General features: G+C 38.3%; 1 protein-coding gene across 1 annotated transcript; it reads left to right on the forward strand.

Moving 5' to 3' along the window:
- The first annotated feature begins 509 nt into the window (after positions 1–509).
- On the forward strand, positions 510–20435 carry BLOC1S5 (biogenesis of lysosomal organelles complex 1 subunit 5). Its single transcript, XM_072411730.1, has 5 exons — positions 510–720; positions 1374–1456; positions 8358–8487; positions 13602–13660; positions 19811–20435. Exons 1-5 carry the CDS (start codon positions 633–635, stop codon positions 19982–19984), a joined length of 534 nt encoding a protein of 177 aa, XP_072267831.1. The 5' UTR covers positions 510–632; the 3' UTR covers positions 19985–20435.
- Positions 20436–22961: the final 2526 nt, after the last annotated feature.

Genomic DNA, 22961 nt, shown 5'->3' on the forward strand with positions numbered 1-22961 from the left:
GAGCCTTTTCGTAAAAAGGAAAAAAAATTGCTGATGTCACGCATGCGCAGTGAGATCAGCAAATTTTTTACCCCTCTACGTCACTCAATCTCGTGCCTGGGTCGGGTGACGTAGAAAGAACCAGAAATAAAAGGACGCGCCCAGTGCCCTTACAGCACGAGGACGGATACTAGGACGAAGCAGGACCCGATGGAAGAGACCTCCGGACTGATAGACTGCCCTGAGGGATTAAAGGCAAGTTTATTTTTTTTTGTTTTGAGGGACTTTTAAGTTTAGTTTCTCTCTAATATTACGTTTTGCAGCTCAGGGGGTTACTAATTTATTTAGTGTCTTTATAGAGTCAGCATCACCTCTTTCCCCCTCAGCTGTATGAGAGTACCCACACTACTATTTACTATATATACCCATAGAACACAGCACTTCCTGAAAGAGGAGGAGTGACAAGTCAACCCACCAATCACATGGAGCGAGTGTCTAGACCCTCCTCCAGCACGTATCCAATCACGAGCTGTGTTTTACAGTCCTGGCAGCTGGAGGAGATCCCGTAAACAGTGAAGTGAGAGTGCTCGCTGGTCCTGAGGGTCGGTCACAGGAGTCATGTCACGTGATAGTCAGCTGTCTCCTCCAGGAAGATGAGCGCTGCCTCCCCTGTCATAGCGAGCCCCAAACTCCGGGACAACGTCCATTCTGTGGGACCAGCAACACAACTTATCATTAAGGGTATGACACAGCGCTGGGGGCATTATATGACCGGGGGTAGAGGTTTTATGTCCGTGTGAGAGGTGTCCGGTCCTTCGCCCACCCAATACAATAATACATAATGTAAAAGCAACAGGGTGTGAAAGGGTTAATATGTTCTGTCAGGTTCCTATTGCTGTGTCCTCCTTGTGAAGATCTCACTTCCGGTGCTGGAGGTGCAGCCGGAAGCCAGAGGAAATTTCTCCATAGTGAGGACAATCCGCCTATGGCTGGAAGTAAGAGATATATAAAATGCACACTTACCTATCATGAAGTCTTCTTACCTCACACTACTATGTGCTGGCCCTCATAGTAAAGCACATCTTTTAGTGTCCACGTCCTGTTTAAATTCTCAGGGTTCACATCAATCTGCGGCTGCAGAAAAGAGACATGGATCCTTGAGCACACATGCGTTGCTTTTGGGATCTGCATTCAAAAAATAGTCCCAACCTCTCCCATTCACTTGAATAGGAGATATGGGAGCCATGACTGAGCCCCAGCAGAACACTACACTCGCCACGGTTCTGAAATGTCCCAATATAATCACTCCAACCCACCTGGGTCCATCATTGGGGAATCTCTAACCTATCCGTGTTATCGGTATGTTCTTAATGACTGAGGTTATTATTTTACAGATGTTGGAGAGATCCATTCCAGACTGTTGGATCACCGGCCAATCATCCATGGGGAAACTAGGTATTTCATCAAGGAGTTTGAGGTACGTTTGTTGATGGTCGAGGCTGACTTGATGTATAGACATTTCCCCCTGTGTGTACCTGTTAGAGTTTGGGAAAGTCATTTAACTATTTTACTTTTACAAATACAGTTACAGAAGGAATTTCTTAGGCTGAAGATGATGTGTGGTGTGCAGTTCCATATGTGCACATTAGGTGGCAGCATTGTTCTATCATTAGGACAATATGTCATGGCAATGTGATTTCCATACTTACAAGCAGAATTCTCCCCAGCCCCTTATAGCCGGGTGCGACACCCGCATGTTTTTGGGTGAGTACTAAAAAGTTGGGTCACAATACAGGGGCCACCACCCACCTACAGCTTCTTCCTACCCAGCCTAAAGAATTCTGGGGAGAAAACTGCTTACAAGTATGGCTTTTTTATGTTTTCTTCCCAATACACATTGGCACACAACCATCAGATACTTTGGTCACACTTTTAGTCTAACATTAAACGTATATTGCTGATAACATTTAAAACCATAACCAATATATATGTCAATAAAAAATGGTGAATACCTACATCTAGGGTGTGCTATTTAAACATTTCATCAAAAGGGAATAAAATGACACGGCGGCTAAGTCCATTATAGCCCCACCTTTTTTTTTTTTTCAATGTTAAAGGTGTTAAAATATTTTGTACTTTTAAATTGATAGATCACTTGCTCCTAAATTATCTTGTTGGCCACCAGTAGATGGTGCTGTGTCTTCATGTAAAGTGTGTAACAAACCCTTTAACCCCCCTGGAGGTATTCCCGAGTGTGGCTCGGGGTGAATTTTATGCACCAAAAACAGTAACCCTGAGAAACACTCGGGGTAGCTTTGAAAAAATCTTACCTGCTCCCCACGATCCAGAAACAACCTTCAGCATTTCCCAACCGACTTCTGCATCGTATCCTCGACTTGAATAATGTGATGCGTAAAGCGTCGGTACGCTGGTCAGTTAGTACGCTGGTGAGGTGTGGCCTGACAGGAAAATTATAAGCAGAATACATTGTTATCTGCTTTTAACACATTGATCACAGTAATAAAATGATTAAAAAAAATATTAATTTAACAATAATATTGCACCCTTGTTTGAACAGATTTTAGTGTTTTTGATTTGATTCAATTATTAAATTACATTTGTTATTATATTATTATTTATTTTGTATAATCATTATTTATAACTATTTATATTATAATTTATGATTTGTGTTTCACACTTTTATTATACCTGGGAGTTATTCCTAACAATTACAGGCCTACAATATTAAACAACATATTAAATTTCCATGCAAAACAGTGTACTGCTTTTGACATAAAAATTCTGACATAATTAGGCCGCCAGGGGTTACAGCAGAGCCAATGTTGCTTCTGTTGTTTGCTAAGTGGGGGAGCAGTTTATTGGAGCAGTGAATTATTTATTGGAGTTAAAATGAATTAAAAAAATGCGCAATCAGGCAGGTTGTTTATTGCAGAAGGAAGAGGTGATGTCTGTAATAAAACTTTAAAAAAAAACTTTAAAAAAAATAAACTTACCTGCCTGATCACAATTTAAAAAAAAAAAAAAAACCTATCCATGCATTGTTTCAGATGATGACATCTTCACCCAGTCTTCTGCGTTTGGTATCTTCGGTCATCTTGATTGTCCAGGCCAGAATGACCTAACTCCTGCACACGGATGCAGAAGTTATTTATTCCTTGGCAGCCAGAGGTGTGCTGCGATACCCATCATTATACACTGCACAAGCCCAGCTCAGTGTACATTTTAGAAAATGTTGCGAATGGACACAGAATAACTGCACTCCAATAACTCTGATCTGTTAAAGTGCTGGCCACAATTGCAGCTTCTTCCGGGCATGCAAAGTAAGACCTGAGTATAAACAAAGTTTCTCCAGCAACACTTTTTTTTAAAACCTAAGATTGAAGAAAGAAAATTGACTGAATCATTGGCATTGTTTACTGCAGCAATTTTATATATATACATACACATGTCTGGTGTTCATATAACTGCCAGCTCTCAGTATATGTTTTATTCATTTGTATTTATATAGCGCTGACATACAACATAGCACTGTACAAAGTCTATAGTCATGTCACTAACTGACCTTCCAAGGGGCTCACAATCTAATGTCCCTATCATAGTCCGATGTCATTAATACAGTCTAAGGCCAATTTTTGAGGGGAAACCTATAAACCTAACTTCATGTTTTTGGGATGTGGGGGAAAACCAGAGTGCCTTGGTGGAAGCCCACACAAACGCAGGGAGAGCATACAAACTCCATGCAGATACTGGAAGGTTTGTTTGTGCCATTTCACATCTCTGAGGTGGTGCATGTGATGTGTCTAAGGTACACATTGACATTTTTGTGGATGATGTATTTTGATGAAAGTCACAACAACAACATACACTACAATAAAATACAAAGGTGTGAACTGGTTCTAATGTCGAGTAGAGATTGAAGGTTCATTTTAGAGTAAATATTTATTTGAGCAAATATTTTTGGGGTTGCAGTAGAGGGTATAAAAAGCTTTGTGTGCTTTAGTGTTAAGGACGATTATTAGATAGCCTGTGTTTTTTCTTTTTGCCACTTAGCCAAACGAAAATAAATGAAAAATGAATATTCAGAATATGCAGAGGATGGACTAGTAATAAGACTTGTGCTCCATCCAGTCTTTCTTTGTATTGATGTGTGGGAAAAAAAGCATACAAACCATAATTGGAGGGGGTGTATGTTTATTTAGCTTTGGTGTGATAGTGAACGCCAAGGTAGCCGATTCAGCACTGATTCTGTCTAATTTTTTTTGCCTGAGGCAAGGTTTGTCTCAATGGTTGGAGGCTCCTAAATTAAAGAATTCAAAGACAGATATAGATCTCGTGACCGTGTGATAATGTTATTTGCTGAAGATGTAGATTCCCTATTTCCTGTGAAATCATATGATATCTGTGTAGGGTAATGACCTTTGAAGTATGACAACAAAGTTGGAAGAAACCCATAGACTGCACACACTACAACATTGCTCAGAAATAAGGCCTGCTATGAGTATGACTAAACCATTAAAAAGTCGTTCCACGTCTTTGCAGTGTTCAACAACCCAGAATTGTTTTTTTAATCCGGGTGGGAAGAAAAATTGTAGCTGGGTGGCAGCTCCTGTATTATGACCCAACTCTTCAGTAACCACTCAGAAACAGCCGGTTGGTTACTGAAAAGTGCTGAGTGGTGCGCCCAGGTAAAAGGATCTGGGGAGAAGACTGCTTTGACATTGCTTTGTCAGGTTTCAGTGTTGTCTATGTTACCACTATAAAGGTTCGCCCTCACTGTCATCACTAGGACAGAAAGTGTTAGGAAGTCCAACATGTATTTATCACGAGAAATCCTTTAGTGTTGTGAATTGTCCCATGACTGCTGTCTGTAATTGGGATTCTTCTTTACTTTCTTTCCACCCCTTGGGCTTAGCTCTATTTTTGGCCTGTCATGTCTGTTCTATTCTTTATAGTACTGGCTAGTAGATGAAGGTATTTAAGCTTTTTGATTGAGGAAATACCATCATTTTTCCTTATAACTTTTATATATCACAGCTGAATGATTCACCTTCAGTTCTGCTTTTAGTTAAACCATGAAATAATGCTATAATGTACAAAAGTTAAGTGTTTGTGGTCTCATGTTATCTAGACAGTCTCAATAAAAGGGTCAGTGAACTTGTTTTAAATCTGCTGTAACATTTGCGCCAGAGATATATGAAGACAGTTATCCCCTCTAATTAGATATCTTGTAACAAGCAGACAGTGCGTCACCTCATCCTAACTACACTGTCTGCACTTGTCATCAATCCAGCTAGACCGTGCCGTCGCTTTTAGTAAAAGATGGTTTGTGTAGGGTGCAGCACTGACTGTTCAGTCTTAACTTTTTTTTTTTCAATTAATATTCATTTACATATGAGTTTTAATTTTACTGATAAAAGAATAAGGTACATTTTATGTAACTCTATCTTCCCCCTTAACCCCCAATATAAAATAAGCTTGGAAATGTTTTAGAAGTTGCATTCTGCACGTTTCAGCACTAGGTGGCGGTAGACAACTATGTTTTTAGTACATTTTGTGTTTTATCTGGTTGGTGTGGCTTTTTCTATATGTGGGCTTTAATGTTCACCTCACAAAGGCGGGTCATGCATAGCAGACACGACAAACACATGTTCCAAACAGATGTCCTTTGAGCCGCTTGTGCGAGGTGCTGTTGTGAGCTAATATCTTCCAGTGTTCAGCTGTGTCTGTCTTTCATTCCACCAAGGGTTTATTAAAATGCTCTTATTCTTTGTAGTGGGGATTCTTTTGAACCATTTTCCAGGCCTGCAGAACTCATTTTCTGTTATGTGCTTCACTCCAGAGTGTGAGATCAATGTCCTGATGAATAGCACGTTATGAACCTGCTCTGATGATTTACCTTACATCAGCCCATATATTTCATCTCCTATTCTTAGGCAATTAGGGCACTCCAATTCCCTGGTTACAGAAAAAGGCAAATTCAGATTGTGTCTTTGTCTAAAAGTTGATACATTCCTGTGTGTGTATGCCATTAGGAGAAAGCAGTTCAGAATTGTAGACAGGAGTTTTGTGAGTCATACAGTGAGTGATGTGTACATTGTAATTACTGGCTGCAGGAAAATAAACACGCAGTAATACAGAGATGGTTGGGACCCTTTGAACCAGACAGGTGCCTGAAAAATTATCTAAACCTTGCAAATCTTCTTGGTATGCTATGCAATAATACCCATTCCTAGATAAGTTCATTGAGATAGGTGTTGGGGTTTTGGCAGTCACAGCTACCACTAGGTCACAAAGAAATAAGAAATCCTGAGCTCCATCCTTTGGTCCTTGCATATTGCTTCCAGATTCCCACTGTTTCCCTCCCTGTAACTTGCTGCTTTATTTCTATTTAGCTGACATGCCCATAGTTCTTACCTATATAAGGTGTTTTTCGCATATCTCTCTACTCAAGAATTCATTCAAATCTGCTTGCCTGTTTGTGCATTCATGGCCACAATATCTATAAACTACTGACCTGGCAGATAATGTGTGTGTATTTTGTTTCTTTATATATTTAGTGCTGGCAATTTACACACGAGGCATTTTGGGACCAAACAGAACACAGTTAAGGGTATAAAGTCTTGCTGCAGACTTGTGACTGGTGAATTGGCGTTTTGCAGTAGGGAGGCAATGCAGCAGTGTATGGCTAATAAAAAGCATTTAGCTAGTGAAAATCTCATAGTAGAAAAATATGTTTTAGGCTTTTAATAGTTAAATGGTTTGGTTTATTTATTAGTCCACTGTATCTTTTTTTCCTCACCTTTTCTTTTTATCTTTTTTCCTTTTTTAATTGATCTTGCTGAGAAAATATTAGTTTGACAGTAAAAACATGCTGTTTACATTTTCTGTCATTTTTAACAACACATACCCAAACAGTACTGCAATAAACCAGTACTGCAGTGTTGTGCTGCAGTTTTGGGAATGTTCTCCAAAACATTTTTCCAGCCAGGGTTGGAGGAAGATGTTTCTGTGTAGTCAAAAAGGTGGAAGGGTAAGGCCTGTTCTCATTCGATAATGGGCTCAGGGCGGATATCGGACGAGAATCTGGTGTGTGTACAGTGCCCATCGTCTGAACGACCGCCCTGGTGGATCCATGGACGATTAATGATCTTATGGAAGCAAAGGGGGAGAGTGCGCAGCAGGGTGCCACTTCATCGTTCTCCCCCTCCCCTCTCCATAGAGCAGAACCGTGCTGGATGTACAGCACTCGTTTATGCATCGTGCAGTCCTTAGTCGCTGTAAAGGATCGTGAAAGATCCTTTCCAACAACAATCAATGCACGTGTGTACCCAGCCTTGGATTGAACATATTAGTACTCCCAATTGTTTGTGTCACATCTATCCAGTAACCCCATACTTGTCAGCTTTCTACTTCCCTCTTTTCTTTTTTCCCATATTTAGTTCCAGCTTTCTAGTGTCTGCCCTCCTAATGTGTTCCATCTTGCAAGTATCTTTTTTCCTGTATCTTGTCAACTTCCTCATCATTTCATAAAATAGTTCTTCTTACACTAGAATTTAAAATCTACAATCTGGTTCACCAGGGCTCTTATATGAATGGATAGTTACTGATCTTGAGAACTGCAGTTCTGCGAGCTTGTTCTCCCATCATAATGGATGGTCCCAGGCGTTGTGTGGAAGGCAAGAGAGCTTTTGGTGGGAGTTGTCAGACTGTTCTCTGCTTGCAGCTTTTGAGTTGCATAGATAGATCTCCAATCTCCAATCAACTCTCTTGCCTTCTACATGGACCTAGCACCATCCACAAATCAAGTCAATATTTGCTGGATATTCACAAATTTGTATACCTATTTTACAGCATATGGCTAATGAATTTAAGGATTCACTGTTTTCCATCCTATGTAACCTAATAGGAGAATTCCAATTCCAATTTTCACCATTAACGTTTAAAATCAAGCAAGATTTTTTCATCAGCACATATTAAAGGGAGTTTAACTTTAATGAATAATATATATATATATATTTATATATATGGAATACATAGGGAATCCTTTAAAATTGTATGTATTTTAAGTGGACAAATGTGTGAATCAGACTGTGCATCCTTTATATTGTACTCCTTTAGTCTATCTAATCATAAAGGTAAAGGAAACAATTTCTGTTAGTGACAAACACTGAATGGCTTGGATTGCCGATGATTGTGAGATGGCAATATGTTATACAAACCACTGTCATTATAAATGAATAATTATATTTGCGGCATTAGTTGCAACTGGTTAGGGTAAAAGGTTGACACCCAAATATGTAAATTGTATAATATTTGTAACTTGCGCAGCCCATAACTCATTCCTTTTTTTTCTGTAGGAAAAGCGAGGATATAGAGAACAGCGAGTCCTGGAAAATGTGAAAAACAGCATTTCTGAAAGCAGCGATGTCATTCTTCCTAAGTGTATGGATACAATTCAAAACCAGCTGGGATTGGTGCAGAAGACTTGTACGTCAATGCATATTGTTCTTTCTATTATAATATTGTTCTTCCTATGATTAATTCCAAGCATGGTACTGCTAGGGTCCTGTAGGGATGGGGGAGGTCAGGCAATGGAAATGAGGAGCACCTGGCAGTCTCCTGGAAAATGCACGGCAGAGTCCAGGAACACTGAACTTCACATTAATGTGTTTTAGCTTCAGTATGTTCTTCAGGTTCAGAGTTTTACAGCTTGTGATGGAGAGTCCAAAACAGCAGGCAGTGTTGTTTTCTGTTCTTGCATGGACATTTGGTATACAAGTATACTTAGATATAATTTCCAGAAAATGTTGTAAAACGATGAACTGATTCAGCAGATGGCAGCAGGTCATCATTGGAGCCCTACATCATAGCCCCGACTCACTGGCTTGTGTTTCAGCCTTTGCATATTAAATGTTCCATTTCTGCTGATCTGTCCATTGTAAGGATCACTGTGTAGAAGGATTGCACCCTGTAGTACAGCCTGTCTGCATCAGAGGTTTTATAAGAGCAGGTCATGTACTTGGTTTTCCTGTTAAAACAAACCCTTCTGCTCTTCTGTGAAATCAAACTCCTCTGGCTGTGGGGTAGTGTGTTTTTCAAAGTTAATTACAAAGCTTAAAACAACAGGTAGACCTTTAATATGTTTCATTTTTTCTGCCAGTGTCAATGTGCAGTTACTTTTACACAATCTTTGCTTAAATGTTCTTCCTGTTTAAACATTTTTTGCAGCATAGCAGGTCTTTATATATGTGTTTCTAAAATGCAATTGCCCTTATTTAGCCATTTAAATTATAGTTATTTTATCTTTTTTTACCATTAATAATTGGAGTGTTTATTTTAAATATATCTTAAACCAAAGCCATCTTTTTGTTGTTTTTGGATAGAGTAGACATGGGTTCAAACCTCTGGCGTACTTTTTTTTTTTTTTTTGTTCACAATCCTTTCTAACAGCAAAAGACTGCACGATGCATGAACGAGTGCTGTACATACAGCACCATTTAGCTCTATGGGGGAGGGGGAGAATGACAGAACGGCGCCCCGCTGCGCTCCCTCCCCTCCCCTTCACTTCTTTTACAGTTGTTCGTTGTCCATGGATCCGCCAGGACAATCGTTCAGACGATGGGCAACGAGCGCTGTACACACGCCAGATTCGCGTCTGATATCGTCCCTGAGCCATTATCAAATGAAAACCATCGCACGTGTGTACCTAGCCAAACCCTCTTTCCCCTGTAAAATGACTCTTATGTTACTTCAAAAATGTAAAAATTAAGAAAAAGTTTATATACTTCATAAATCTTTACCACTGGCTTCTGCATTGTAGATTTGTGAAGTCACGATCCTTCCAGCAAGATTCCGGGTGGGTGATGAGAACCCTCCGCCTGCTCTGCATTCCCTAGGTTGTCCTCACTCACCACCATAATATAAAACTTTGAGTTTTAGGAAAATTTAACTTTACAAGATACTCAGAAAATAACAAATGATAAAAGAGTTAATTGTCTGTTTTAATCAAATTCATTTGCATAGAAATTTTATTCTTCAGGGACTGTGCTCCAACTTTCTTGCTGGCAGTCTTGTAATTAAAATACGATTTCATTCCCACAGTAGTCCAGTGAAAAGTTGTGGAATATTGAACATGCTGTTAATTAAGCCACAAATACTTCAAAGCTGCTGTTTATTTAGGATGGGAAAAGATGAATGGCATCCAGTTTAAAACCACCTGTGTCTGTGGGGGATCAAGAATTCAAAATGGGGTCAACTCCATTGCAAAGGTGGCCTAATGCCTGTTAATAGAGAAAGCCAAGGTATTTAATTTCTGTTCTGTATGATGTACAATCCAACATGCTGTAAAGTATTAATTGTTTCTGCATAGACTTGCATTTTTGGGGTCAATCAAAATATACTGCACATGTGGAAAAAGGCAAAAAAAAACTTTTTTTTCCATGAAAGCTTGGCTCTTGCCAAATAGAGAAGAAAGTGACACAAGTTGGCAAAATATCCCTGAGCTATGTAAAATTTGGTCCTGTTGTGGTTTTAAATCTGGCCCCTGGCAAAGTTTTCACACTTGTGAAGTAGCTGGGAACTTTTCTGCTTTTTCTGTGTGTTAGCACTCTTATCCAGAGAAAGCGTTCTGTCTATGTGAAGAGCCTGTTTATGCACCTGTATCTTCCTGGAGGGCTGTACAGCAAGCTGCTATGTTTCATATGTTTCAGATGAAGAAGGCTGTCATGAGAAAAATATATAAACTCCTATCATTGGAGTTGTCTGTGTGTCTTTAGCCTACGTCTGCAGCCAAAAAGAAGTATGTGTATCAGAAATTCCGACCTGATTTGGTGCATAGTTCAGTTTTTTGATGAAATGATTTCCTATTAAAGCTGTCAGGAAAGATTATGGATTTTCTGCATCAGAGTAGACAAAGTCTATCTTGTCATGATTTTATTGCTGTCTGTGTCCTTGCCAGGGAGATTTGCCTTCTCATAAGGGGGCAGAAAATAGAATGCAATAGGCACTCATTCTGGTGGCAGCATTGTAAGGGGGTGTTAAGTCTCACTTTAGAAAGATTTAATGTTGTCTTTTTTTTTTTATCTGTGGACTATCTGTGTTTCTAAACTGTGACTTCAGTAAGGGTTAATGTGAACGGTTCAGTACCCTGAGCCATTGTTTCAACAACTATGCTGTTCAAGAATTCTGTCTTTGTTCCTCCTATCCTCCCTTGCATGCTTGTTTTATATCAGTGTCTTGAAATACTGAAGCCAGAGACCAATTTAGACAGGAGGGATAGAATAGCAGGGTGTTAACTTCTCAGTAGAAAGTCAAGTATAGACAAATCTTGCTTGGTTATGCTATGGTGAGTAGGTAATGGGGCAAGGCATTCAAAAACCATTGAGTCTCCAAACTTTTCTCCCAAAGGCTATTACTGCTCATACCTTGGTTCTGGGCACGGCTGTAATTTTACACAAACTATTCCACCAGACCTTCTTCCTGAAATGTTTTTATTTGGGTAGGAAGTATGTGCTGCTGCTTTGTGTGATGTTGTTTAATAAGAGCAAGGTGAAATGTGAGAATCAGAGCTGGGGGATGGTTTTTTGTTTTTTTTAAGGACTATACAGCAATTTGAGAATATACCCAGCACTAAACTAAGAATGCTTGCAGTGAAGCGAGTACATTTGGGTAATGGCCGTATTTGATGATGTTCCTACAGCTGGTCCACTAACTGATACCACAGAGGAGGCTGCGGGCTAGATTATTGGAATATTGGTGCATTAGTCCAAACCTAGGAAAGTGAAGAGGGAAGGGGTTATTGCATATTCATGAGTTACCTAAATCCTTGGAAATTTTAACATTTTAGTTGTTTTTTAAGCTTTTGGTGTGTGTCTTGTGTATTGCTGCTTAAATACTCTTCTATTAGCTACAGTAGCAAACTACCGGAATTTCTTTAGTCCTGCACTGACCCTGTATAGTTCTGAACTTGGATTGACCCATGGGCCACTATCCAAATATAAAATGTATTGTACAAAAGTTCCCTTTAAGCAGTTTTATTTGATTTCTTACACTGAAATGATGGAGGCTGGAAATATCTAGTATTTCATTTTGAACAGATTTTTTTACAGGTCTCCTTGTGTTTTGCTGCGTTTTTGTTTTCTAAAAAAGAACACAAAATGTTGAGAAAAAAAACACGAATTCCCTACTTAGAAAGTACCTCATTTTTACCTTGATTGTTAATAAACGCTTATACCTGGAAAGAGGTGCTATTAAAAAAAACGAAATATTTTAAGAGTTAAAGCAGAAAAAAAACTTATAAAGGCTACGTCTACACAGACTTTAAGCGCTTATAAATGGCCATACAAACGACCCATTCATGTCATTGGAGGAGTTTGGAGCATTTATGGGTGTTTTACCACTTTTGACACACAAAAACACACATCAAAAAAACACTGTGGACTGGTCCATTGGAATATCAAACATGGGGGTTTAACAGCTTGGGAAACAGTCTAGGTATACTTACCAAAAACGCATTTCCTTTCACGAGCATGGTACAAAAGAAGCAGAAAAACATCTTCAAATCTTTACAAATGGGCAAAAGGGTGAGTAAGGAGGAAATATTTTCACCCTCTTGTAAAGGGGAACCTGTCTTTCCGATTTATCTATGAATAAACAGTTTAGGAAAAGATTAGGAAATTTAGAGTACAAAATGATGTTAAAAGGAAAAAGGTATTCAAGCAAGTCCTTGTGTTCCTTTTAGGTGTTTTTGCAGTCCCTTAAAGTTTTTATTGTGTGCTTTTGATATGTCATGTGGTGTCAAACACAAGAACAACATTTAATAGAAATCCCTGTGAGAAATGTGCTATGGATTTTTGTCACATATCTTCTGTATTGCCAGCAGCAAGTTGAACGATTCACTCCGTGTTAGAGTTCAGTGTTGTGTAAATGGGTCATGTGGCATTGTTAGAAGATCATTCTGTCATGTTTCTCAGGAATTGCCAGTCCATTTCTTCTAGATTACCAAAGATATAAATATTTAGATTGTGGTATAAGAAGACGTGTAAACTTACTATTACTACATCTTTGGTTTACAATTTTATATAAATATCACAACTTCCAATACAGCTGGGCTTTATTTCTGCCTCAGCGCATATTGTACATTGGTGCCCCGCACCTTTGTAATAAAAAAGCATAGGCAACATATTTAGAAATTAAAATCTGCCCTGTTGCCCTTCAATATAATAATATCCCAAATATATGGCTTGAATGCCTTTACGCCTGTTCTGGAATATGTAAATAGAGGAAATATTTGAGCTCTCTGCCCATCTGTTAGCAATCTAAGATTTGTTGAGCTTTTCCTTCCATATGTACAAAGTACTAGCAATTCCCATTGCCTGTCAGTCATGGAAACTGATGAGCTCCTAATGTTCTTTCCTGCTTTGGCTTCTTTAAAGCAGCAGGGTGCAATATGCTGAACCAGGCCTTCACAGTTATCACCCAGGGGCACTTCCTGAGCATGGTGCGAACACGTTTTACTGTCTGTCACACACAATGTTGTATATACAGTTTCCCTTTAGAGGACAAAACAGCTGATTAATCAATTCAACTCTTCTTTCTTACAGTGGAAACCGCCAATCATACCATCCACAGGCTTCAGCAGCAACAGCAGGAACATGCAAAGGTAAACACTGTTCACAGCACATTCCTAATGTTCTTGCTTGGAATACTAACAGTGAAGATTGTACATTTTGCAATTTGTACTATTATATAGGCTTTCTGAACCACAATTTTCTTACATTTTTTTTTTTGTTTGTTTTTGAGACATATTAATTATAAATGCAATACAAACAACAACAATGTGTTGCACCCTAAAGCAACTTTTAACATGTTTATAAAAAGTGAGTTACAGGGAGTCGCTTAACCTTACCATGAGAATTGTCTTAGAATATAAAACAGAGTTTCCTACTTTCACCTTAAATCGGAAGAATACTTTAACTCTGGTATAAATCTGGGGCACAAAAATTAGTTTGTCATTGCTAACATTCAAAACACTGAGCAATAGATATGCCAATAAAATGATTGGGAATGGGAAATGCAGCAGCCAGTGCCTATACCCAAAAAATCCCTAAAAGCAAATTCTCTGTTAATTCACATAACAGAAGAGTTGTACATGCAATTTCTCGGGATGACCAAGCATTGCAAATTTTGTGTATAAATGAACCCCTATATATTTGGTTTGTAATTAAAATGATTTTCTTACAGTAACAATGTTTGCAAGTCTTAGTTTTTGTTTTTTTAGGATCCTTTACTTTAGGGGGCTTGGTTTTTCACAGATTTCCAGTATTTCCTTTTATTGCGAGTTTGTAAAAGACAAAAATCACTTTTATTATAGATAAATCTCATAGTGGAAAGGTAAAGGTTAGAGCTGTTGCTCTTTTATACTGTAGACATGTTCTCTATTCAGGCTTCTTGTGGAGTGACTTTTCATCATGACATACTGAGGGAGCTTATGAATCACTGAAGTGTACGGTTTGCTTATTTGAGCAGCCTGTAGAACATATGAGCTTTTGTGAGCAAGTTGTGTGTACATTATAGGTCTATAGATGAGTTGCTCCTAAAGTGACCCCGTCAGCAGTATAATTGCCACTGCTATCTAACATTTAATCTTGGGTCAGATAGCATATTCCTATAATATAGTCACTGGGGTTACCCAGTGAGGAACAACATGGCCCAGGAGACAACACTTTCCTGGAATTTCATGGCTGTCATGAGTAAAAACTGCTAAGGTAGGTCTAAGCTTCTTTACACATTTGCTTTCTGTACCTCTTGTGGGCTCATATTGTAGGAAAAGTAACACACCACCATGAAAGAAAGTATACCTGCTGTCAATTCCAAGGTTTTTACATATCAGAACAAAAAAATAGTACTAAAGTATTTTTAACAAATCATCTGCTCCTTGGCGGGTTCTATCATTAATTGAATCTAAAACGCACAACACATTCCACTGTTATGTTAAATGTGTTTGCCAGCCATACCTGCTGCAAGACCTCAAGTGCACTAATTGAATCTCCCATGGCCACAGAAGAAGAAAAAAAATCAGTTTGTGGTCAATATAAAACGGTGTATGGTCTCTTTCTGTGGCACAAACAGGGAAAATGAATCAACAAGGGCCAATTTGTGACCACTCATTCTTAGGTTTTCAAAGATGAAAAGATCAAGAAAAACAATTCTGCTCACCTGACACAAAGCCAGGGCTGTATGAAATTTGTGCTGTCAGATAATAAAATGCTTTGGAGCAGAACAAAACACAAAGCTAGTGTTAGACACTGGACTGCCTATTAGCTGCTCTGCCTTTGCAAGGAAAAGAAAAATATATATTTTAGATACTTGATTCCTTGGAAAACTCTTCACACACATTAAAACTCTTTTACTTTTTTCACTTATGTAAATTTACTTTGGTAACCTTTTAGGGGTGTTATGGAGCTGCCAAAACTGCTTTCTTGAAGTGATGGGTATATTTTATTCTTTACACTAAGAAGATTAAACCGTACTTGTTTGTGTTCACATCAAGAGCTGGAAACCACTGTGACCTATACACTCCCACTAAAAATCAACAGTGGTCACCACTCTGTGGCCAAGACTGGAGTGGTGAAAGCCCATAGGACCCGCTCATACAGTGCCTCTCTGTTTACAGGAAAATAGGGCAATATGCTTAGAAAGGTCAGAGCACAAAATAACTCTGGAAAAGGACTGCATCATCCATAGACCCTGCTTTTTTTAGAAACCAAGTCAGACATTTAGGTTTTCTAAAAATATGGCTTATTAAAACCCCAGAACTAACAGTCTCTGCATATTGAAATCTGTATTACAAAGAATAACCAATGGGCATTTTTACTTTGTGCTGTGTGTAACATTGGCTGTATTTATTTTGTGAGCATGTCATGTGTGCTAAACGTTAAATGTGTGTGTTTAACAGATGGACTTATGCTGGATAAATTGGGCATGGCCAACAATGCTAACTAAGAAGACACAAATAGCTATTTATGATAATAGCCTAGTGTTCAGTTTTTGTTTTTTTAAGCTTATCTGTGTATCTATATCAGTCAGAAATGGGGAGTTGGGCAAAAATAAAATCTGCACTAGATGGATGTCTGGTAACCCTTTCATTCCCTCAATCTTCAGTACAGGGCCCTGTTCTGTGATGTCCTACACCTTATGCAGAAGTGTAACGCCTTACATTTTTTGTAAAAATATACAAAAGCCCAATACACGTGTCATTGGAGCTAATTTTTTAAGAAATATAATAAATGTTACAGTAGAATTCAAGGTGATTTTTATTTTGTCCTATCTATAATCTTTACTGAAACCTTTCGGGACCTGAGCGCCTCTCCTTCCTTCGAAAGAGTCCAATAAAGGATTGCATAATTCTATGCCATGCATACAGAGCAAACCACTTCCTACTCCTTGTATTAATATTTGATTATATCACTTTACAGCAATCTTTTGTCATAAGTTACAGCTTTGGAAATGTGCTTCAATACAAAGGGATCATGAGATTAGGTAAATAATTAACCATGAGTTTCTTGGCTAAACAAGATATATTGCTGTTTTTTGACAACTACATTACCGTCCAAAATCTACAGCAGGTGGAAGTTTACAATGCAGTGCAGCTCAATGAATTGAGTGGGCCCCCATAAACTTACTTTTTGATACATAGTGTGCATTTTCAAAAAAAAGTACAAACATGTTTTTTAGGGATGCCTTTCCTGAGGCATTCTGGAGTCTGCCAGTGCCAACTTCTTCTGTAAATGTTAGTTGTTTGGCAGTCTGATATGGTAAATCACTGACACTCTGACTTCTGTTCAAGTAACTAACCAAGAAGAAAGGACAAATACAGAGTTGTGGCTTTACCAATATTTCCTTGATATTACATACTCATTCTGGGTCAGTGGTTTAATAAGTAATAAAGCTGTTGGCTCTGTATATTAGCTAGGTAGCTAGCAATTCGGGAGAATCAACAGTGGCAGCCACCACGTCTCCGTAAGGAAGGGTTTACTATAGGACATTTTCAAATTTTAGTGTGGCACTAAGTGCTCATTCACAAACTGGCCTAAGTTAACTCGCCATGTAAGAGTGGGATATTTGTTCTTCTCATCCTTACCAAAAGGCACAATGACGCATTCACACAGTTTCAAACTGCTATCGGGTACCACCAATACCTACACATGCCTCTATAATATTTTAGGGTTCCCAAAGTGATCTTTTAGCATCAAAATGTCTCCTAGATTGTAAGCTTTTTGGGGCAGAGTCTTCTCCTCTTCCTCCTGTGTCACTGTCTGTATTTGTCTGTCATTTGCAACCCCTATTTAATGTACAGCGCTGCATATTATGTTGGCGTTATATCAATCCTGTGTATTATTAATAATAAAAAAAATAACTTTTTGGACTGAAATTGCATTAACTGTATCCATAGGGGAGTAACATTGTCACCATAGGTTGCTGGAAGTATGTAAAAACAGAAGAAAGCTTAGACGAAATATAACCTTGTTTGAGACACATAAAATCAACAGGTATTTCCTGTGCTTTGAATATGTTCTTAGCCTGAAAAAAAAAGAATACTTATGCAGTCGCCACATCTAGGGATGAGTAAGCTGCAATATATGAAATGTTTGTTTCTGGATTTCTATGTACTTTATTCAGCTTCCACTAGATTTATAAATACTACTAGCTGTGTACAATATTTATAGTATACTTCATATTTACTGCTATGCAGTCAATTGCATGAGATTGTATGCGTTAATACCATGTTCATTTCAATCTTAGCGTGTCCTCTTGTTGATTGATTGTTGCTTTTGCCGGATGTAAATGGTATTTTTGATCAACAAGGTAAGGAATTTTTAAGGCACAATTCTTACACAGAAATTGTCTATAGTTAAAAGATCAACAAATCAAATTTTATCAATAAGTACTTTAAAATGATATTTAAAATGTCATCAACCATCGAAGTGGGATCATAAACAGATCAGAATGGTTCTTTTGATTTTGGCGTAGGTTGACCATCCATAACCAGCAAAGAAGAGGCCAGTGGCCTTAGGAGGTTACACGCCAATCCAGAAAAAGCAACAATATGAGTCTTTTCAACTGCAAAATGAAACTATTCCACACCAACATCTTCCTATAAAAAACAAATATTACAATATCCATAAATGATTTCACGTGTATTATATGTATATAACTCCCTAGCTATATATATCCCCCCTCCCCTACCAAATCCAAATATTATTGATACCAATGATCCTAAATAGTAAATCCAATATATATCTTTTAGTTCCATACTCTATATCAATTATTACTACTAATAAAAAATAAGATAAAGTGCAAAACCATTGTGAAAATCAACCAATTGTCATACCATGCATCATCCCAGTGTTAATAATTCATACTCAATTCCAAAAATGTATCACATTTCTAAGAAGATAATGCTGTGAAATAACTTCAACACCAAATAATCAAAGGCTCACCCTGCAATCGTTCTATAACCACAAAAAATCCAAGACATCCACCATCCTAGGGAGATGGCCTCCACTGCTGCTGTCCGAAACTTGTACCCGCACCAACTGAGGGCATCGTACGTGCATGCTAAGGCTCCACCCCTATTCTGCCATCCCTTTTATCTTCCATTTGCAATTTCTGTGTAAGAATGGTGCATTAAAAGTCCCTTCCGTGTTGATCAATAATTGTGTTATCAATTGGGATGTGGCATCTGGCCACATACCTGCTGGGGAACATAATTAGAAATTTCTGCAAATATAAATAGTAGTGTTTTTCATATAGAAATAATTTGCCACTTTATTACTGTACCATTACCACACCTGCATGGGCATACTTATTCAGGTACCCTGCTAAGTTGAACAGGCTGTAAGTTGAATGGCCTGTAAATTTACCACAAAAGACCAAAAAGTCTCCCTGCACATTTTCTGACATGAAGTACCAAATACAATGCATGGTGCTCTTGGGGTGACATTGAAGTAGACTGAAGTAACGCATGTTACAATGAGCACCGCAACATGATGGCACATTAGATGGCGCTGTACTCTGAAGTAAAACAAACTCTTGCCACCTGAGATAAGGGACTTTGTGGCACTTTACATGAGAACACAAGGCCATCTACTGGAAACCAACAATAATGCACAAAAAATATATGAAAGCAGAACTAAACCCGGCCAACTCATCTTTCCGCATTGCCGCGCAGGGCACCATCATCTTTCTTCTTATTCTCTTCCGAACAAGGATTGATCGTGCTGGGATGATGTAATTTTATGTAAGTTCATTCATCCCAGGACACACATAGGAAGCTGAGAAATCCTGCAATAATATCCTGCTTCATCATGGAAACCTAAAGTGGACAAGTGATCCATCATAACTAAATCAAAAGTACAAATTATTTTAACCTGTAAAAAGGAGGTGGGTGGGGGGATAAAAAGAGTCGGCCCATGTGCTTTTTCTTCTATTTTCCTCTCTGCTCAGGTAAAAGTAGGGCATGAAGACAAGTAGTATATTCAAATACATACAGTGTATATTTTAAATTGCATATGTTGGAGACATTTGTGAATTGATCTCCTGACAAACATATTTCTTTTTAAACAATCAAATACAAATGTTTCACCTGTCAAAGGGGTTATCATTTATGTTCAGCAAATGTTTCACTCCATACACCCCTGCCAAGCAGCACAGCCAGGTCCTGGACATCTGCCGCCTACCCTGTAGTTTTTGAGCTTTGCCTTTTACCATTAGCACATAATTGATGTCATATCATCTCTTTAATTTGCAGAGCAGTACAGAGAAACCTGTGAATGAGAAACTTCGAGCACAGTGGGAAGGATTTCTGAAAGAGCAGGAACAAAGGCGTCTGGCAGTTGATGAAGAACAGCGTAAAGCAGTACAGCGGCTGAAAGAACAATATGCAGAGATGAACAAAGAGCTCTCCAAAATGGCTTCCTTCTAAAAACTTTTCTATGCACATGAAATTAGCCTAGTAACTTCTAGTTACCAGTCTGCCATGCTGGTAAGGTGAATGGTAGTAAGCTTTCATTACCTCATTAGTCAAGTGCCTGAGGTAGTCCTGGATTGAGATGTGATAAAGAGCCAGTGGAGCCAGCACAAGTAAGTTTGCTGTATCATCTGCAGGTAACATGGGGTTTGGATGTACAGTGTTCTCACCCACAGATTTAGGCATTTTTATAGTATCTTTGTTTTTGTTTTTTTAATACTGACTTTTTGCTTGACCAGGTTTGCCGTTGTATTCTGTCTCATTTGTATTGAATGTGTTTTGTACTTCCATCACTGTGCATACTAAACAGCAATATAGACTGTAGCTCTCGTTGTACCATTAAAAATAATTCAGCAATAAAATTAAGTCAATGAAATAAACTATGCAAATAATCAAATGTAAAAAATATTTGTCTATCATTCTTCAAGAGACATAAAAAGTTTTTCTTTTCTCCTTATACTGGCACCTACATGAGGATTGGACACAAGCAAACTGTAGGCCAACCAGGCATAACCCCTCCTACTTCAGTATTGTCATTTCTTCTGTGTAATAATCTTTTACTACTAGCCTGTGTTTTTTTTTCCTATTCAATTTTTCTTCTGTGCCTGGAGAAGCTCCTTTGGAAAGTGAGGATGCCACCTACCCTCCATGCCTACCTTTTTTGTAATCCTTTATTTAACCCCTCCATATGCATGATGGTAAAAGACCCTCTTAGGTAAAGAACTCTCCAGGCACCAAATCCCCAGCCACCGACTTCCAGTGATATCCAGAAACATCCTGTACTGCACACAGCTCAGGCTTGCAGATAACTTCGGAAAAGAAAAAGGCTCATTATATTTTGGCTGTGACGACCATTTTTAAGGAGTACCTGACCCACCCACAAGATCTAAGGTAAGAAGTCTGCTGACTACTCTTGTAAATCTTCCTTTGCAGTAAGCCTTCCTCGACCTTTCCCCAGTGAGCAGACATTTGTATGCTATTGAAGGAATAGGGATAGTTTGTCATTTTGGTGCAATCAGATTTCATTTTTTTTTAGTCACAAACAAACAGCAATACCAAAACACCACAGAGCTTCCCACTGACTCCCTCAGTGGTCCATCGTTACCACCTGGCCCCTGCACCTTAAGTGTTCTCCAAGGAGCTTCTAGTTTTAGACCTATTGCACTTTCATGGCATCCCTATTGTACGCTACTTCATTGACCTCTTTTTGAGAAAAACATTGAACCTCTTCAAGACTGGAGAAGATAGACTATCATAGGTGATCCAGCAAACCTAAAGTGGATCTGGTCCAGGGTTGAAAACTAATAGCAAATATATATTTTTAGGAATTCCAGGTTTGCTGGATTACCCAGGTTTACAAATGATGGTTTCTCTTGCCCAATGTGGCTCTAATGGTTCAGATGCCACAATGGATGGATCCTGAACCCTCTAAATTAGGCACCAGAATTGTCTCATTGACTGACCACTGAAGGATTCCACACTTATTATTCACTTCTAGAACAAAAACATTAGTTTTACAATAATCCGTATCAAATGTGTTATAAGCTAAAAGTAAGTAGACTTTTCATTTCCTGGTTAGGGTCAGTGTAAATTTGCCATTTTACCAAAATGTAATTAAGTTAGCTAAAGCTTTTTTTATGGTTTAATGGGCTTTACCTGGTTCTTGAGAGTTACCAAGGTTCCTCTTAACTATCCTGGGCCTGTTGTTGTCCCCATAAATAGCCATGTTTAATCAAAGAAAAAGTACACAAATAAACACTGAAGAAATACAAACTTCTAAATATTATTTTCAAGTAAATTTTCCTACGCAGCTCAATTCTCAAAATAAAGGGTTTCCACTTTGGTGAAATAAGTTTTGTCAAAATCACTTCCTGATCCTTAGTATTATACAAGTCAAACAGCAGGTGGAAACTATATATTTACTTTAACACAACCTGTAGACTGTGCCGTATAGTATAGGATATATGCAGCTCTAGCACATTAGTTACCATACATACACACATTGCACTATTTCCCACAGGGCAGTATGCCAGCCTTAGTATAGATGATGTCAGATTTCACTGTGGTTTCATCTGTATGAAATCAATCTGTGGAAACCATTTTAAGCACTCTGAAGTAAGCAAATTAAATGTAATAAAAGGATGTTTTTACGAGTCTTGCATTTAAAATGACATTTTAGTCGTTTTACTTCTGCAGGTAGGAAAATATATAAAGATTTAATATTTCAGTGTTTTCATTTGCAAAAGTGCAACAATGGTAGCCTGTGTCAATTTATGGCTTTATGTCAAAGCTCCCTTCCTGTCAACATGGTGAAAATGTGATTACAGTGAGTGCAGGAGATGGAATAAATATTTGAGATTTCTTACAATAACACTGAACTGCAGCCAAGCTTCCCTATCCGCTACTGTCGGTCTGAGTCTCATCAATCATTGCTGGGTTACTGGCCTGAAAAAGGACTTTGCCATCACTGAAACGTGTTGGAATGCTGCTCATTTCAACTGAGATTTTTCTACCTGATGGGTGGAAAAGAAAGTGCCTATGACTATAACAGACCTTCCCCAAAGATGTGTTACTTGTTGGAAGCTGTACAATGGGTCTTTCACAGAGTGACATCATTCCATGTCTTCCCCATCTGAGGCATTAAAAGGAGATTGTGCTGCTTTTTTATGAACTTTAACTTAATTTCATTTTCACAAGACATATGCAATCATGCAGAAGAGTGGAAATGTGTATGTGTAAGCTTGGTGCTTCTAGTCTACTTGGATTTTCTAGACTTTTAAACAGAACTGATCACTTTGTGGATACTTACGTCAATGGTTGTGTTTTTTTTTTTTGGCTGTACATTTAACATAGTTTTAAATAAGCCCACTAGACTTTGTTCCACACAGATGAAATCCATCATGTGGCTTTCAGGCTTGATTGAAAAGTACAA

Source organism: Pyxicephalus adspersus, chromosome 5 (assembly GCF_032062135.1).
Source record: "Pyxicephalus adspersus chromosome 5, UCB_Pads_2.0, whole genome shotgun sequence".
NCBI lineage: Eukaryota > Metazoa > Chordata > Amphibia > Anura > Pyxicephalidae > Pyxicephalus > Pyxicephalus adspersus.

Bases quoted from the DNA above. Each gene is read 5' to 3' on its own strand.
- BLOC1S5 (XM_072411730.1), top strand. From the start codon at position 633: ATGAGCGCTGCCTCCCCTGTCATAGCGAGCCCCAAACTCCGGGACAAC. The intron at 8,488-13,601 runs GTACGTCAATGC...TCTTTCTTACAG, and splicing joins GGGATTGGTGCAGAAGACTT to TGGAAACCGCCAATCATACC. The intron at 13,661-19,810 runs GTAAACACTGTT...TTTAATTTGCAG, and splicing joins AACAGCAGGAACATGCAAAG to AGCAGTACAGAGAAACCTGT.